At 53.3% G+C, this 18,356-nt stretch overlaps 2 protein-coding genes across 9 annotated transcripts in view; both read right to left on the bottom strand.

The window, feature by feature from the left end:
• Positions 1-396: 396 nt before the first annotated feature.
• TLX3 (T cell leukemia homeobox 3) lies at positions 397-2,364 on the bottom strand. The gene is made up of 3 exons (XM_051631262.1): positions 1,947-2,364; positions 1,310-1,553; positions 397-607 (listed from the first exon to the last, which is right to left on the bottom strand). Exons 1-3 carry the CDS (start codon positions 2,362-2,364, stop codon positions 397-399), a joined length of 873 nt encoding a protein of 290 aa, XP_051487222.1.
• A 9,658-nt stretch (positions 2,365-12,022) lies between these two features.
• RANBP17 (RAN binding protein 17) overlaps positions 12,023-18,356 on the bottom strand; it is a 143,780-nt gene continuing 137,446 nt past the window's right edge. For all 8 annotated transcript variants that reach the window (XM_051630974.1, XM_051630976.1, XM_051630973.1 and 5 more), the window contains 2 exons: positions 15,455-15,582; positions 12,023-12,428 (listed from right to left, as the gene is read on the bottom strand). In XM_051630974.1, the coding sequence (XP_051486934.1) occupies positions 12,332-12,428; positions 15,455-15,582 (225 nt within the window). In that variant the 3' untranslated portion in view covers positions 12,023-12,331. The remainder of the gene's footprint in view (positions 12,429-15,454; positions 15,583-18,356) is intronic.

Here is an 18,356-nt window from a genome sequence, read left to right as displayed (position 1 = left end):
TCCTCAGAACAGGAAAAAAAAATTAAAATAAACCAACCAAAAAAAAATAGCCTTTTGTTCCAAAGCCAACACAAAATACCTATGTTCAGATTTGGATATAAATAATCGAGGATTTATATAATTCCATATTAATAGTGCCCAAAATCTCGATGCATAAATAAATTAAATTATTAACACTTCTTACAAAAAAGTGACATATTTCCCTTCCTAGTGGAACATCGACACGAATATACAGGCAGGGAGCGGGGCATCGCCACGGCAGCTCCCGGCAGCTCCGCTCCGCGCCGGCCGAGCCCCGCAGCCCCGGGGGTCCCGCCTGCCGCCCCCCGCGCCCGCCCCGTTTGCGGCGGGGGGGAGCCCCGCGGGCCAGTCCGCTGCGTGCCCGGGCTACCGGGCTCAGACGAGAGAGGTGACCGGGGGGATCTTGGCGCTTTCCTCCTCCCAGGGCTGTAGGTTCTGCAAGGCGAAGAGCGACGAGTTGTGCAGGCACAGCGGGTCGGGTTGGATCGACTCGTTCAGCGACTTCTGGAAGGCGTCGTGCTGCAGCTGCAGCATCAGCCGGCTCGCCTGCTGCCGCTCGGCCTCCCGCTCCTCCGCCGTCTGCCGCCTGCGAGGGACACGCTCAGCCTGCGCCCCGGGACGCCCCGGGATGCTCCGCCCGGGGCTCCGCGGACACCGGACGCTTAGATGGAAGGGCCGTGGCAACCGGGCCAGGAGTAGCCGGTGCATCCCCGGCGGGCGACACCGGCAGCACCGGCAGCACCGGCAGCACCGGCAGCACCGGCAGCACCGGCAGCACGCCGCTCCCTACCGGGGCCGGACACTCTGCCAGGCCCGCGGCAGCTGCTCGGCCTGTAACGGAGGGATTCGGGGCGGCAGGAAACACCCGGGAGCCCCCCGTTTCCCAGTAATACCCCTTATCTGAATATTCCCCGGTTCTCTCGATATTTCCCCGTTTTTATCGAATTATCCCCCCCCCCTTTTTTTTTTTTTTTTTTTAATAATTGCCCGTTTTCCTAGTAATTTCCCGGTTTTCGAATAAGCCCTGGTTTTAACGAATCATCCCCCGTTTTCCAAAAAAAGGGCACTATTACAAAAATGCAAATAAATAACAACAATAAGAAGACGATAATGATAACCCCCCCACACACGCACACACACACACACCACCCCCCCTTCAACCGTTTCGCTACCGGGAGCCGGCGAGGGACGCGCTCCCGGTCGGAGCCGGGGCTTCCCGGGGAGGCTGGCGGGGGGCTCCGCCGGGGGCGACGGCGGGATGGGGCGGCCCCAGGGGCGCGGGACTCACCGCCACTTGGTGCGCCGGTTCTGGAACCAGGTCTTCACCTGGGCGTCCGTCATCTTGAGGGACTTGGCGAGGGCAGCGCGCTCGGCCGAGGCCAGGTACTTCTGCCTGTGGAAACGCTTCTCCAGCTCGCAGATCTGCACCCGGGAGAAGGATGTCCGCGGCTTCTTGCGCTTCGGCGGGGTCCGGTTCTGGTAGGGATGCCCGATCCGCCGTGTCACCGTGAAAGGCGTCAGCGCCGCCGCCGCTGCCCGGGTGGGAAGCACAGGGGTCAGCCCCGCGCCCGCACGGTGCCGGCCGCCCCCCCGGGGCCCGGGCTCTGCCCGACGGCCGCCCCGCCGCCCCCCGAAGGGACCGGATCTCCCCGAGGTCCCGCTTCCAGGTCGGGACGAAGGGATGCGGAGGCCAGCGGGGCCCGGTCACCCCCCGGGACGCCCCCCGGGACGCCCCGCCGCCAGCCCCGCGCCGGCAGGAGAGCGATTTTTCCGCTGGCTGCGAGCGCGGGGGGAGGGCAAGATCCAGCGGGCCGCTTTCGCTTTTACGATTACCGCTATCAATCTCGTTATTTCGTTTCCTAATCTTTATTCGCCTTTCCATTCGTTGCCGGGGAGGGCTCGCCCGCTCCGCCCCGGCGCCTTACCTGTGAACCTGTCCTTGACGAAGCGCCTGCTGCTTTCCATCCAGGGGAAGTTGAGGCTGCCCAGGCTGGGCACGGCGGGCATGGCCGGGATGGCGCTGGAGATGGGCGGCGGCACGGCCCCGGGGATGGGCCTGTGCGCCGGCACCCGGATCACGCCGGCCGGGGCCAGGCTGAGGTTGACACTGTAAGATCCCGAGTCCTCGAAGGGCGCGGCGATGGCCGGGAAAGGAGCCGGCAGGGCCGGGTAGGGCGCGCCGCCGCGGCCTCCGGGGCCGCCCAGGAAGGTCGCGCCGTCGGGGCCCCGGGGGGGAGGCGGCGGGGGAGCGCTCTCCTGCTCGGGGCTGTTGAGGATCTGGTCGATGCCGAAGCTGATGGGCTCGTGCTGGTGCTGGCCCTGCGCGCCCGCCGGCGGATCCATCCCCCTCCTCCTCCTCCTCCTCCTCCTCCTCCGCGCCCGCTCGGAAGGCGCCGCCGCTGCCCCGCGCTCCCCGGCCCGCCCGGACCCGCCGACACCAAACTTTGCGGAGCGCGCGCCGCCCCGCCAGCCGCCCCGTCCTCTCCTCCCGCGCCGCCGCGCGCCCCGCGCCGCGTGCGCCCCCGCCGCCGCCATTGGCCGCCGCCGCCCGGCCCCTGCGCTCCCATTGGCTGCCGCCCGTCCCGCACCGGCCCCGCGCCCCGGCCGCGCGGGGGGCTCCGCCGCCGCGGTGACATCACTGGGGCGCGGGAACAATGGGGGCGCGCGCGCGCGGCGGGGGCGGGGCCGGCGCCGCCACCGGGAACGGGATCGGGATCCGGGCAAAGGGACCGGGATCCGGGCAGGGCAGCCCCGCAACGCCGGGGACACCGGCCCGCGCCCTCCCGCCTCCCCACGGCGCCTCCTCGCCCTTCCGCCGGAGCCGCCGCACCCCCGACGGCCGCTCCGCGGTGCCCAGCCGGGGCAGGGCTCCGTCCCCGCACCCCGCCAGTGCCCGCTCGACAGGCCGGGCGCCCGCCCCGACGGCAGCGCGGAGCGGCGGTGCCTCCGCAGGGGTCCCGGGGCCCCCCCGGGGACAGATTTCGTTGGCGCTGCCTTCGCGCCCCGGCAGCGGGAACCCGGCGCGGCCGCCGAGCGAGTTTGCAGACGCTCCCTAACGTCCAAATTGGACTAAAGGCGTTAAAAATTAAATAACGCTCAGCCGCATTTACTTAGTTTCCCTCTTATAAAGGGAAATGAAAACAGGGAATAGAATTTCCCTGTTAATAGAATGTAATGGCATTTGATCAGCACCTGGCAGGGCGATCCCGGGATGCCGGAGCGGTGACAGGAGGGACTTGATTAGTTTTTAAACCTTAGGATTCAATTACCGCAACGCGCCGAATCGTTCGGGGGGCAGCGAACCCGCTGAGCCCCCCGGCGCTGCCGCTCGGAGCCCGCCCGGGGCGGGGGGCGGTACCTACGGGCCGCGGCCCCGCTTTTAACGCCCGTTAAAAGCCCGACGGCAAAAGCGGGGCTGGGGCCGGGGGTGCCTTTTCCTATCCCACCCCCCCTGTCCCACCAGGGGCGCAGGGTCTGGCTCCGGTGGGCCCCGACACCGGCTGAAGTTTCCCCGTGCCGGGTGCGGCGGGAGGAGCGTCCCTACCGGCGCCCGTCGGGGGTTTCCCCGGCTCAGCCCATGGCGGGACCCTCGCCCCGCCCCGCCCGGCGGTCACTAACAGGGGTATTAAAGACCCACCTCCCACCTCGAGGGGACCGACGGGTGCCACCTCCCGGCCCCGGGGCAACCTAATCGGATTGTCCCCGCCCGGTGCGGCGGGTGAGAGCGGAGCCGCCATCATCCGCCGCTCCCCCGGTGCGGAGCTAATCGGATTGAGACCATCCCGGCAAGATGGTGCGGGAGGGGCTACCGGGAAAGAGCCCCGGGCGACCAGCCCTCGGGGGGCTCCGCTCCTACCGGGCCGGAGGGGAGGGCGGGGAAGCGGCGGGGCGGCAGGAAGGAGAGAAAAGGAGAGGAGGCGGGGGGGGGGGTAAAGGAAGGAAAAAAAAAAAAATAGGCAACCGGGGGAGGATAAATAAATAAATAAAGTGACACCCAGTCCTGAATCAGGGCAGGCTTTGTTAGAGAAAATTGCAGCTTGATCTGCATAATGGGAACTCGGGCTGCCCAAGGCTATCTTTTTATTGCGTGTGTGTCTGCTGTTATCAATTTTGTGAACGATTTCACAGGGAGCCTGGCAGACTTGAGCTGGAATAATATGCAAAGATGAGCTTTGAATAATGAATGATGTGCTTTTAAACCAATTCCAAAGTGTCTGTGATAGTACAATATGAAAAGGGGTGGTAAGTAATAGTATATTTAAAAGGCTCTAGTATGTTTTTATTACTATATTTAAAAAGATATCTATATTATTTTTGTGAAATGGATAATATATCACAGAGTCTTTGATAATCAGCTAAACAATACATTTTTCTTTGGGAAAACTCTCCTGGTTTTACACAGTTAAATGCAGAGTATCAGCGTACAGCTTTGTAACGCTCGGCTACCTTATTAAATATTAACTCTATTTTAATATTAGCTTTTAAATTTAATATGTTGACGTTCTGCAGTTTTACTTTAATTATGTTTTATAATTAATAACCCGGGACGTATGGTATCCTTAAATGCGGCTCTCCCGCTGCCTCCTCGGCTCCCGAGCCCCTCGGCGGGCTGGGGGCGCGCAGCCCGGCGCAGTCCCGCGGCACCGCTCCGCTCCCAAAAACCGCCTCGTCTCCCAGAAACCGCCTCCGCTCCCAAAAAACCTCCTCCGCTTTGCCAAGAGCCGCGTTCGGTGGCTCCGCTCCCGCCTCTCCCAGCCCGGCGCGGAGCGACAGGAGCTGCTGCCCCGACGGCCGCGGCCCGGCCCGGAGCCGGTTCCCCCGTTCCCCCCCCGGGCACGGCGGGGTGCTGAGACCCGCACCAGGGCCCGGGGCCGGGCAGGTGCCTGCTGGGGTGACTCTGGAGAGGGGATGACAGTGTCCAGCCGAACCCAGGCTGCTCCGGGCTGTCAGGGAGCCAGACCCAGTTCCCCGCCGGGCAAGGGGAGGCAGCGGGATCCCCGGGCAGACACGGGGCACCTGCAGCGCGTCCCCGGCGCCCTGTGCCAAGGCAGCTTCGGAACACGGGGTGCAGGTGGGTGCAAAAGAGCCCTGCACCCTTTTGGGGTTCAGCCAGCCCCCCGGCACGGCACGGCACAGCACGACACAGCTTGGCACGGCACAGCGTGGCATGAGGCCAGCCTGCAAGTGCCCAGCTGCAAGCATCTGGCTGCGGGGTCACCTGCACCCCAGGCACAGGGGGGTGGGCGGGGGGCAGTGCCAGCAGGACAGAGTCCAGCTGGGCCGGGGTGGGCAGTCAACACCCCCACAGCCAGGCAGCCCCATTTGGGGCGGGTCCCACAAGAGCTCCACGAGCAGAGGGAGGCCGGGAAAGGAGAGCTCCAGGGGGTGCGTGGGGAGGTGGAACGTGGTAATTCCCTGTCAAACTCGGCAGGTGGTACAAGTCTCGGCTGAGCCGGGTGCCGGCAGGAGGAGGCGCGGCCCCGCAGCCCCGGCGGGGAGCGCGCATGGACCGGGCAGGACTGGGTGGGCTCGGAGGGTGGTGCACCCAGCCAGCTGCAAAGGCACGGGGGGACAGAGTTAAGAGGGCAAGAAAGTGATGCTATGTAAAATGAGTGACCACCTCCCCGGCACCACAGGGCAGGCGGGACCCCTGCCCAGTTGGTCACCAGCGGTCACTGGGGCATGACAAGCAGCGTCCCTCTCACCCGTCCGGCAAACCCGGAGCTGCTCCCAGGCCTGGCTGCCATGGGGAGGATAAGGAGGGAGATGTGCCACAGCCTGCTGTGGTCACTGGGTTTGGTTACGGTGTGCAGCATTCCGCAGCCCTGGAATGTCTTTGGGCATGGGACACAGCGGGTCCCGCAGGGAGGGTGTCCTCACAGGACCCGCGTCCTCGCAGGATCTGCCACGTGCCCGGCAGAGGGTAAAACCACCGCTCGGCTTCTCAAGTGCTTCCTGTAGGATGAGATCATAAAACACACTGACCCAACCCCAGATGCCTCTGCCTCCCCGAAGCGAGGGAGCTCCACCTCCCCTCTTCCACAGAGGCACCAGACTTTGCTGTACCCACATCTGGAGCAGGTTTGCCAGCGGTGACCCCAGCTGTGCCACCAGCACCTGCTCCTGATGCTGCAGGCACCAGCGTCTGCTGCATCCATGGCTGGGCCCGTGGGCTGTGCTGGAAAAGGAAAGAAACGGGGCTGCAGCTCTGGTAGCTGCAGCCGTTCCTGGAAAGCAGAGGAGTGACAGGGATGGTCCCCTGTCCTGGGCATGTCCCAGTGCCACAGATAATGAAATCCCCATAAGGAGGAGGCTGGTACTGCCAGGATGTCATTTAGTGCTCAGGAGTGGCGAGAACAGGGAGGTGGCACCAGCTGGTGGGTTATGGAGACCAAACAGGGAAGGACCATTCCCCACAGCAGCCTCAAACGTCCCTCCTGCCCCATCATCCACCTGCCACTGTGGGGCCAACGACGCTTGGCATAACAGGGACCCGGAGGAGCCCACAGGTTTAAATCTGGCTGCACCCTGAGAAGGTCCCACGCCACCCGTGCCAACCCGTGCACAGCTCGGAGCCCCTCAGAAGCAGCCCCGTCAGGGCAGGGGGGGGATGTGCAGCCCCAACTGGCACACACAGCATCGCTCCACGCAGCTCTGCTGTAAAGTAGCCTCCGTTAAATGTTTACTGTCAACATTTAGCGTGGGCCAAGTGATCCATTACGCTTTTTTTGTTTGTTTGTTTGTTTGTTTTTCTTTTAATGTTTACCATTAATTATTTTTAAAATGAGGCGTTTTGTTTCTAAGGTGAGAGGGACAGGTCTCTGGGCATGAGACCACGAGAAACCACTGCGGGGCTCCTCCAGCCTTTGCAAACCAGTAGGCAGCGTTTTATCCTAATGGGCCGTTAATTGATGCTGAGCTACCGCGCAGCTCCGGCCGGGCCGCCCCGGCAGGGCGGGGGGCAGCAGCGGGATTGATGCTCTGGCAGGAACCCCAGGGGCAGGGGAGCCTGTTGGGGCGTTGGGTCGGGCTGAGAGCAGCTGCTGAGAGGCTGCGCGGAGATCAGGGGGCTGCCAAGCCCCCCGTGCATCCACCGTGGCTGCTCGCACCCGGGCTGCGCTGCTGCGCCCGGCTGGAGAGGAGGAACCACCCCCGGGGCTGGGGATCCGTCCACGCACCCCCACTCTAACCAGCCACACAGCCCGCCACTGCTGTGTGTGTGCTGGGGTGGGGGGCTGAGTGAGGTGGGCACACCTGGCCAGTCCTGGGGGGTGGCCGGGAAGTGTCCCCACTGTCGCCGGGCTGCAGTGCCCAGTGGTGCCCCCAGGGAGGCAGCAGCAGCGAATTCCCCTCTGAGAAAGCGGTGCAAATACAGGCTGAAGGGCTGCGGGGGGGCCCAGGTAGTCAAGGGGCTGGGTCACCCCCGAAAACTGGTCAGCACCTGCTCCAACCTCTGCCTCACAGCGCCAGAGCACGAGCCGCCTCGAGGAGCTCCCGGGAGCAGCAGCCAGCCCGCTGCACCCACCCGGCTGCCATCCTGCGTTCCCAGCTCCTCCCACATCAGCCCATCCCCAAACCCTCCCGCTGTGCACATCCTGGGCTGCCCTCCTTGCCACACTGTTCTGCAAGTCCACGGTAATACCTCTCTCCACGAGAAAGTGGCAGCAGATGCTGGGATGTTTCTGTGGTAGCTCCTGGTTTTGGCAGCAGACGTCGCAGTGGGCAAGGCCAGTCCTGTTCTCTACAGCCTTTTCTAGATGGATATGGTGGGTGAGGCTTCATACTAAATTAAATTGCTGCAGAAAACCGACACATTTTTGAGTGCTTAGCACATCATTGCTACATACAAATCATCTGGAAGTCAGCACCAGTGGACAAAAAGAACTTGTTCCTCAGCTGTAGCCCTGGAAGTAGGATCCCTGGGGGATGAAGGTGTGACACGGGTGTTCAGGCTGGAGAGGGACATGGCTGCTCTGCATCCTGGCATGGGAAGGAGAAGGAGAAGGAGGAGGGGACAGCTGAAAGCAGGGTATGTGCAGCAAGCTGCTGCTCGAGCTCTGCCCACGCCTGACTGTGCCCATCTGGGAGGACAAGCTGGCAGGCAGGTGCTGGGCTGTGCACACAGGAGGGTGATGTGGTCCTGTCCCTTCTACCTTCTCCAGTAGGAGGCCTCAGGACAAAGCACTGGCCTCGCTGCCATGTCCTGGTGATGGAAAGGGACCCCAGGGTGACCAACCTGCTGCTGTGCTCTCTCAGACAGGCACCTTGCTCCCCTGGGAACAATGCCAGCTCTGGGTGCTCAGAAGAGCGGAGCAGCAGTTTTGTCAGCCCAGAAGGGTGAAACCGGCTGCTTTGCTTCTGAGGCAAGAACCCTGGTCTAAAGGTCATTCCCCTCTGCCCTTTCCTTCAGTCTGGGGGCTGCCCCTCTCCTGGCTGCAGCCGGGGAAGAGCACCCCAGGCAGGCAGAGAGGGAGGGCCAGGGAGCTGAGGCCCACCTGCACCAGTCCCTTCCCAACATATATTCCCATCCCCTCCTCTGAGGAGCTCGAGGCACCAGCCCCTGTCCCCTGTGTCCCCGTGGGTGGAAGCAGTTCAAGCCCACTCACAGAGTGAGCCACTCCAGGTGGCTGGCAGCCTCTGCCTCAATGGCTTCAACTCACAACTCAAAGCACATCTTTATGGGGTTGGTAACCCACAATTGTTCTCTTAGAAAAGCCAGAACTTTTAGTCCAGAATCCATGCACCAGTCCATGGATGCCTGAGACTTCATGAGATGGGAAGGGTGTGAGGGAAGGGCTGGGAAAAAACGATTGCTGAGGGGAAGGGAGCTCAGGGAGGGAGGATGGGAACACAGGGCTCCATATCTTTCGGCCTTCCCTGATAAAAGCGAAGCTGACGGGGAACATCCCAGCACCAGGGACAAATCCTGACAGAGGCTGAGAGAGGCATCTGGGCTCCCTGGCAGCAGTGCCAGCCCCAGCTGAAGAAGGAGGCTGGAAGGTATCGCAGGTCTGTGCAGCCAGTGCTTCAACGAGGCTTCCTTCTCTCTCTTATTCTTATTTTACACAACAACAAGCAGCTGCTGCCAGATTTTTCTACTAAATATTACTTTTGCTGGGCAAATTACATTAGGATGGATGCTGCAGGTATCCATTAAGGTTTATTTATCGTGATAGTGTTTGGATCTCACGCTTATAAATAACTTATGGCTTTTGTTTGTAGAAGTGTAACTTACATATTTTATTATGCTTTCTGTAAACCTCAAAAAGAATGTTGTCAAAGCAGTGCCTCTTAACAGCAGCCTAAACTATGGCACATAAAGTCTACACTAACATTATTTTTTAATACAGCAAGGAAGCGTGTTCTCCCCCTGCAGTTTGAAAGGTTTGCTGTCATCATAAACTCCTACTACAATAAAACATTAACAAGTCTAAGGAGTTACTTTGTGAGGTGTGCATATGCTGGTGGCTGAGTTTCTCCAAAGGCTCCTACAGAAGCAGGGCAAGGTAGCAAAGCTCAGGTTTTCCCCAGGAACCCACCTCAGCCTGCTGGAGTGAGCCAAGCCTGCCTGCTGGGGGGCTGCTCTTGGGGGTTTGCTCTCCTTTGCAGCAGGGCAGGCACTTTCCTGAGGTGCAGCTCTTGGTGCTCTTCACTGTGACACCATAAACTGCATTTGGGGGAAGAGTCAAACCTCTTTTACAGTCCCAAGTTGTCTGCATCATCAGACAAGCCTGCATCAGTTTCTTGAGATGAAATCACTTGGGGCAGAGCAGCATCTCCCATCCAGCGTTTCCCATTCCATTGTTTCCATACATATACATACATTTTTTTTTTAGGGGAGAAAAAAATGAACCCATCCCTCCTCAGGCAATTATGTCAGTTTAAAAAATGTGTAAGGCATTACATGTGCTTTGTAAACACCCAAGGAAATTCTGGGCTGTGCCCATTTTGGCAGTACCCTTTTGAAAAGCTGACAGTAATGACTGAACAAAACCTTGAGTCACAAAACACACTCTATTTGCTATGCAATCCATGCCCTAACCTAAAAGCTGGCCTATGTACATGGCCAACTACTCTAAGCAAGTTCCTGTTGTCAATTGTTAACCAAGGTTGAAAGGCTGCTCAAGCACACGTCCTGAGTTTGCCCAGTTTATAAAATGCAGGTTAGGATCTCGCTGGTAAGTTCCGACACGGGATGTGCTTGAAGGGGGATTTCAGGCCTTGCTTGAGCACTCGGGGGAGCCAGTCCCCTAAAGCGGGCACCAAGGGCTGAGTGCTGAGCTATGGGGCACACCTGCTCAACAGCCCAAACTCCATGTCAGCAGCCCAGGCTGGCTGGTGGGCACACCCTGATGGTCACAGGGGTCACGGAACGTGTTGCGTTTCACAGAACCACAGAATGGGTGGGGTTGGAAGGGACCTTTAAAGGTTCTCTGGTCCAGCCCCAACTCACAGTACACAGGGACCTTTTTAACTAGATCAGGTTGTTTAGAGGCCCATCAAGCCTGACCTTGAATGTCTCCAGGGATGGGGCCTCCACCACCTCTCTGGGCAACCTGTTCCACCACCCTCATAGTAAAGATCTTCTTCCTGATACCCAGTCTAAATCTACCCTGCTCTAGTTTAAGGCCATTGCCCCCTCATCCTACCACTCCATGACCCTGTAGTTAATCTGAGCCTTTAATGCCAACGTTTGGAGCTGCAAGGCTTGGGAAGGGCTTATACAGCCAGAAACCTTTTCCCCAAAGCCCAGCTCACACCAAGACCTGCACACACCTTCCTCTGTTCAGTCTGGCAGCTTTTAAAAGATGACCTGGCAGCACAGATTCCTTTGAGGACCAAAAAGGAATGGGAGATGGGAAGGACTGTACTGATTCATAGGTGTTGGATCTGTTGATAATCATAGAATCACAGTCTGGTTTGGGTTGGAAAGGACCTTAAAGATCATCCACATCCAAGCCCTCCTGCATGGGCAGGGACACCTCCCACTTTCTGCAAAGCTTTCAAACCTCAGCACACAGCACTGGGCTTGCATTGCAGGAACACCCTGAACCTGCAGCTCTTTTCTCAAGCACTTGGCACTCTTCAAAATCAGACCCTTTGGCTGCAGATTAAACACTTTCTCCCTCTGAGCTTAAATATCAACAGAAAACTGCTTAACAAAATCACTGCCTCTCAGATTTAGATCCTGCAATTTAAAAATGTGCAGAAAAGCAGAGAGTTGCAAAGAAAAAACTGGAAAAAAAGCTGTAAGAAATACAGGTATGAATCTTTTCTCCCTGTTGGCCACAATTAAAAATTCCCATTCTTACCTAAACAGTAGTGAAATATTACTAAAAATGCAAGTGTAAGCAAGCATGAAAAACACATGAAATCAATTATTTACAGAAGAAAAAAAAAAAAGAAAAAACCCCAACCCAATTCAAACCCAACACCAATAGTTTGTAATTGCACATAATAGCTTTACTACATTATAAACTAATTGACTTCTTGCTTAAATTGTTCTAATTTTTGTCAGATCTTGCTTCAATTAATTTGTTCATTTCCTCAGCCCACACAGGACCTCCTGCCCACCACAGAGTGGTAGGAATTGTTCCCCACAAAGCCAGCAGGGCAAATATGAGGTGAGATTTGGACTGGAGGAGGGATTTTATTCTGGTACAGACCAAACTCTTTACAATCTCTGAGAGGTGAAGACAAATCTACTGATTTTGCTGTCCCAGATGCATTAATTGTGCCACACACCATTTAAATGGGGGCCCTAAGTCTCTGCCTTGTTGTCCACATTGTCATTAACCAACAGTGCTGAAAAGAAATATGTAACGTTCTGTAGAAAAATAGCAATTTTATTATTTCAAAAAGATGTCATATAAAATTTGTACTGGCTTTCATCTCATTTTCAAACAAGTATGACCTCAGTCAGAGTGAGCTCGGAGTTTGGAATTGATGAGATACTAATTACTCATATGCGTAGAGCTGAGAATCATTAACTTGATACCAGTTTAGAAGGAAGGCATATTTATTTTGTTCTTTGGTTAAGTTCTGCTTCTACACCAGTTCAGAAAGATAAAGGAACAGGATAATAACTGTTGATAAGAAAGGCTGAGAACGTTCTTCAAACCAAGGCCAATTTGCCGTTGTTTCCACGATTATAAATCCTTACATTTAGGTGAGAGATAAAAAAAGGCAGAAAGGTGTCTTCAAAAAATAGTTTTCACAAGGGTCAAAAATCTGTCTAACAATGTAACAGGGTCCCCAAAGTCTCAGAGTTTAGTTGGTTAGTCAGTGCTGTGTGTTGCCAAAGTCGTTGTCAACTCATCATATCGGAGCTGCCGGGATCGGCGGCTGCGTCGCTGCGCAGAGCTTCAGCCACGTCCCTTCGGAAGACTGACACGTTCTGAGTGAACCTGGGAAAGAGAAAAGCCAGGGCTTGGGTTAAAAGAGACCTGATGGTGAGAGATGTAGCTCAAGAATTGGTAAAAAGAAGAACTAAAATGTAACTGAGGAAACTCCCCCCCAAAAGCGACCAGGTTCCCTCAAGAGACAGGCCTGCGAAGTAACGACGAGGATGTGAACATGGATGGGCAGCGTTATCAACAGGGAGAAACACTTTAAAAGTCAGCTGGGAAATGAATGCAGTGAGAAACCTTTCCCTCTCGTGTGACTCAGAACACGTCCCCTCTCCCAAACCTCCAGCAAAGGGCTCTTGGGGACATGTCCAGATGGTCACCAAGGCCAGGCTCTCTCAGACCTACCTTCCTCCCTCAGGAGCGGTGTCAGAGCACAACCTGCCTCTCAGTGAAACCTGGTACCATCACCCATCTGGCACAGAATCAATTCACAAAAATGTTCCCCAACAGTTCTCTACTGGCAGGTGTAGGACAGGAAATCTGTCCAGTGCCACCACACCCAAGACTGAATGACAACTCTGACCCATCTTGTGTGACAGCCCAAATCTGGGCTCTCTACTCCCTTGGTCTAGCCTGACCTGAAACAGAGTTTAATTGACGTACATCACATCTTATGTAAGCACTTTAAAAAGAACTGCTAAAAACCACACAAGAAGATGGTTTAAAACGTCAGAAACCTATCTTGCACCCTGCATTTAGGGTTTCTCAAATCTTCTTTTGTTTGTTGCCTCAATGCTCTTCACTTTGATTGTGTTGGACTTTGCTGGCTCACTACAGTGAAGCTAATAAAGGTTCTCGAAGAACAGCTCCTTAGGGCTCCTTCCTGCCAAGGCCTGCTGGACAGGTGCTTGCAAAACTGATGGGATCTCAGCAAAGGTCTCTTTGCAGGACCAGGGGTAATAATCCTTCCTGCCTGCCTCCTCTCTGCTGTACTTTATGGGCATGTCTAGCAGCAGTGTGGTAAACTGGGGCTCGCTGTGCGTGGGAATACAGGATGCGATTACGAGTTCATTCTTTATTCTATTCATAATTTTTTATGTTTTTGCTTATTTCCTTACTAATGGAAATTGATTTCTGCTCAATTTTAAACAATCACAGTTAAAAAGAAGCCTCCTGTTCTACAGAATAAATCTGAGAAGGTTTACAAATCAAGAGCTGAAAACAGAAAAGCCATTGTTACCACCTCCTGCTGCTCACTGGGGAAGTGAGGGCTTAAAAGTCTTCCCAGGTTAGACAGGTGGGTGCTCCAGAGACAGCCAAGCACCCTCACACCTGCACCCACCCCGCCCTGCCTGCACTTCACAACAGCTCTCCAAGAGCTTCCACACCACTGCCTATCTGGGAGCCCTCAACAGCACCTCGAGGTGAAAATCCCCCCTCACATCCACGGATATTTGCATCCGACTCTTGCTGAATCCAGTATCTGCTGGCAGCCTGAGTGCTGGAAGCTCTCCTCAACAGGGGAGCTCACGCAGCAGAGCTGGATGTTCCAGGCTGCCCACCCACCCTGCCCAGCTCCCAACCTGGAGGCCCCCTGCCCATTCCCTGCCCCCAGCCCCTGCCCATTCCCTGCCCTCAGCCCCTGCCCATTCCCTGCCCTCAGGCTGGGCTGGCTCAGCCACCCATCCCTGTGCTGGCCTTCACATCTGGGGGGCTCAGAATAAGGCAGCTCAGAGAAAACCCACATCAAAGCCTGCTTTCCTCAGCAAACAATCTTATATTAAGGAATTCTTGCCTTCAGTAAATGGAAATAGATAGGGAACTAAGAAACTAGCCAGTTATAAGCGTTAGTTTTCCTGTTTCTTATTTTTTCTTTTCTTTCTTTTCCCACCCTTTAGGACTGTTGGGTCAAATGACTCCCCTTGGCACCTCCAGCTCTGGGGTCAGACATTGTCCAACTGCTCATCACTGCCAGCTCCGTTTTTCTCTGCTCTACCAGGCATTCTCCTCCTTCCTGGTGGCTTCTCTGCCTCTTCCCCAGGTCTTCTGCTGATCCATCATACAAGTCACACAGAAGTCTGATCTATTAGTGCTACGTATCGGTGTGATCTCTCTGCTTCTCTGGGTTTGCTTGCAAATTCCCCTGTCTCTGGCTATCACCCACAGTCAGGCCATAAGGAACTTACACCTTTAGTACCAGAATTTAGATGGAAAATGAAATAAAATTGAGGAGACCATAATTAGCACAAAACTACTTAAGAATGAAACAAGTTCAACATAATTTTCACACCAAGAAATGGAGAAATCAGAGAAATAAAATCAACACATGGTTTTAGCCATCATTTCTCTCCAAGCCCCTTCCCTGTTTGTTTCAAGCTTTCCAGGAAGTTCCTGTCTGGACTTGGGTTGTGTGTCTATACTTTCAAGGTTTGCTTTGGTTGAATAATGCCCATGGAACAGAAAATGCAGCTAACTAGGTAACAAAATGTTGAAGTGAACATTAAATGCAGAGAAATGTGTCACTTCTCTTGTGAAGGCTTCTATTCTGCTTGTCAAATGAGGGCAGGATTGGGTGGATTTGAGAGTCATGTTAAAAAAATGAGCAATTCTTGCCTCATTTTTATCTACAATGTGTAAGTGGCTCCACTGGGTGCCTTCCCTTTCTGGCATTTCACAAGCAGTTGCTTCACAGCAGCAAGAAAAGGCTCTGTCAGAGCATCAGTACTGCTGGAGGCTGAAGCAAGTGTTTTATCAGAGGGGTTTAAGGCTGGAAAAAGGAACCTCGGAGGTTCACCCGCTGACATAAGGCAGTTTGTCCCAAGTGAGAAAGCAGCAGCTGCAGCCTGGCAAACCTTGACTCTGGCATTAAATTAGGAAATACATTTCTGACCACGAAAATCCACAATTATCAAATGTTCAGGCTCCAACTGTGAAGTCTAGGGAGGAATTATTTGATAGAATATCACCTTCCTTTCAAAAGGAACTGCAGTTTAAGGCTACCTGGAATATGTCTTATGTGATATATTTTTCCAGTTAAAGTTTCCATGTGTCTTTTTCACCTTACTTATGTGTTATGGACTTACCTGTCTCTATTCTTCACCAGAAGGTTTTGCTCAACTCCTTCCATCAGACTCCTGAAGCACTGGTCAAGGACTTCCCGTTTGTTCTCAGGCTGACTGGCTACCAGGGTTGCCCTCAGTTCACTGAAGTACTGTGACAGCAAAGCAGAGAACATAAAAGAATGAGGTTTGGGAATTTAAACCTCAGTTACTCATCTTCATCTGGAGCACTCTTGAGCAAGTGCTTCCTACACTTCCCCCTGGGAGAGGAACTTGGCAAGCTGCACAGAGCTCTGTCTGAGCTGGGTTCCAGACCTTCCTGCAGGGCACCAGCTCCAGCCCTGCACCACAGCCTGAAGGTCAGTGCCAACCAGCCCCAGTGGGTGTTGGCCACCTGACCTGCTCCAGTGCAGAAAGCCACCTAGGAGAGGTGACAGAAGCATCCTTGGCTACTTCTCACGTCCCTTCAGAATTTGCACTTGGCTACGGGCTCGAATCCCTTCAGAGCTGTGGTGAGACACACTCACCTTCCCTTCTTTAGCAGCTAAGTAACCTGTATTATTTCCTAGATACTATTCCCATTCTATTCAGACAGATTTATAGACTAGGTAAAACAGAACTTGTTATCATCTTGGAAAAACAGAGGTTTAGTCTAGAAATACTGAATGGGAGGGGACCTCCAGTGTTACCCACTACTCTGCTATTAAGGCCAAGCAAGTCATGTAATCCTGGTTAGTTTTTATTATGCTGGTTGTGTCAGTCCCAATCTTATGGCCACGGGTGCACGCACATCCATGGTGTAAGCCCTGATAAATAAATACAATTATTCAGAGGAGAAAGAACTGTTCTGATGAACCTGTGCCCAAGTACCCGGCAGAGTTTCTGAGCAGTCTGATCCTGCAGTCAGGAATAAATCACTGGTTTTCCCCAAATTTCAGGTGCATAACAAGAGAACTTGTTAAAGGAAGGACAAAAATCAGTTTTTAGTATGAAAAATGTAGCAGACTTTTGAAGTTAATGTAACTTATAGGGTGTTGTACAGTGCCAGAAAGTACAAAAGTCTCTTTTCTTTGCTAGATTTCTTAAAAACCTCGATGTGGTTTAAAGCTGTTCAAACCTGCAACGAATCTCAAATTAAACACCCAGTTTTCCCATCAAGACGACAGCTCTCCTGCACACATGAAAAAAATATGGGACAACAAAAGAAAATGTAGCAAAACCACAGCACTCTAGCACTAAGCCCTGACAATTCAAGAGGAGGATGGGAAGGGTTTGCTTTAATGTCTGCCTGGGAAGTTACTTGCCCTCAACCCAGTTCCTCTCAACCCCAGAACATCCTGTATCACACATCTGTGCTCACCACTGCAGCAGTACTGGAAGTGAATCAGGGAATCACAGACTGGTTTGGGCTGGAAGGGACCTTAAAGATCATTGCACCCTATTGGTGCAAGCAGGTATAAATCCCAGTTAGAAATCCCCACGGAAATCTGATGCCTTTCCTTTGAGATGAACTATGGGCGAAGAAGGTCTTACTAAAACCAAAGAAGTGAAGAAGCAGTAAAACATGGTAAATGTGTGCTTGTTAACTCCAGAACTGTAGAGGCAGAAGCCCTACCTGAAATAAAAGAACTAATTTCCAATAAATAAACCAGCAGTGCACTGAAATGTGCCAAAACCCAACTGCTTTTACAGCCTTATGTAAGTACATGTCCTCCTTTTCCTGAACACAAAATAAATAACCTTGATGCAAAAGGGGCAATACAGACATTGTAAATTCTATTTCCTGTTCTCCACCCTTCCAAAAGAAATGTAAGGCTTGTTCCTAAGTAAAGATGCTTGTACATATCCATGTCTCCTAAGCAAAACACATAATCACTAGAACTAGTCTAATTTCAGCAAAAAGAATATTCTGCCAGTCCCAAATTTATTCCTTATGATTTACAGCTCCGTAGTTTTATCTTCAAGTGCAATATTTAATTTCTTCTCATCCTGAAGCATCAAAACCACATAATTAATATGTAGTCAGGCTAATACTTAAATGCTATAAATCAGAAGCATTATATAAACAAAAGTGTCGTCTCGAACAAGATTGGGAATGCACAAAACGACTTATTTCCCACTTTTATAATGATGCAGTGACTCAGAGCAGATAGAAAATGATTAGTTTTCCTTCCAAAGTAGGAAATATTGCTTCCATCTGTAAAGTATAATATCGTGATGTCATAAAGTTTTCCTAAACACTGAATTTGCCCTTATTCCCTCTCAATCATTTTAAAAGAACTGCTCTCTCTTATAGAGCTTGGATTTAAATCACAATAACACACCAAGAAGATGAATGACAGTGCTATTGGATATGGCTAAAATTGGATCCTTCAGCACAGGTGAATGATGAGACAGCGCTTCTCTTCTTGATATATTTTCTTCTTCTATTAGTTTCCTTCCTAGCTGGGATTTCAGTTTGAATTTTAATGTATGCGGTTGCTGCTAATCTTAGTGTCTTCTTTTTTTCCAGCACCCTCTTATTGTATAGACAATTCATTCTCCAAAGCAGTAATACACAGAGGCTTGTGGCTGCCCAAGAGATAAAGCAATTCAGAATAAAGTTAGAGCTAGCTCTGAAGTCTGGTGAATACAACAGGTCAATATCCTCAGAAACAATGCCTTGCCATGCCCAAAATGCACACATTTAGATCACTGCACATGCCTTTACTCCCATGGTTCCCATTTCAGACAATATTGTCTCTATTATGTCACCAGGGAAACATGATGGGTAGATCCAAATTCATAGTTTCAGATTTTATTGAAAGGGCAGATTGCAGAGTATTTCCTGGTTTACAGAATCTGCCAGAGATGCACACGATCCAAATTGCAATCAATGCCAGTACTTAGTGTAAGTGCTCAGATAATGCCCCCCCAAGCCAGTTGT

This window comes from Apus apus, chromosome 13, assembly GCF_020740795.1.
Source record: "Apus apus isolate bApuApu2 chromosome 13, bApuApu2.pri.cur, whole genome shotgun sequence".
NCBI lineage: Eukaryota > Metazoa > Chordata > Aves > Apodiformes > Apodidae > Apus > Apus apus.
This window is presented reverse-complemented; position numbering and strand designations above follow the sequence as displayed.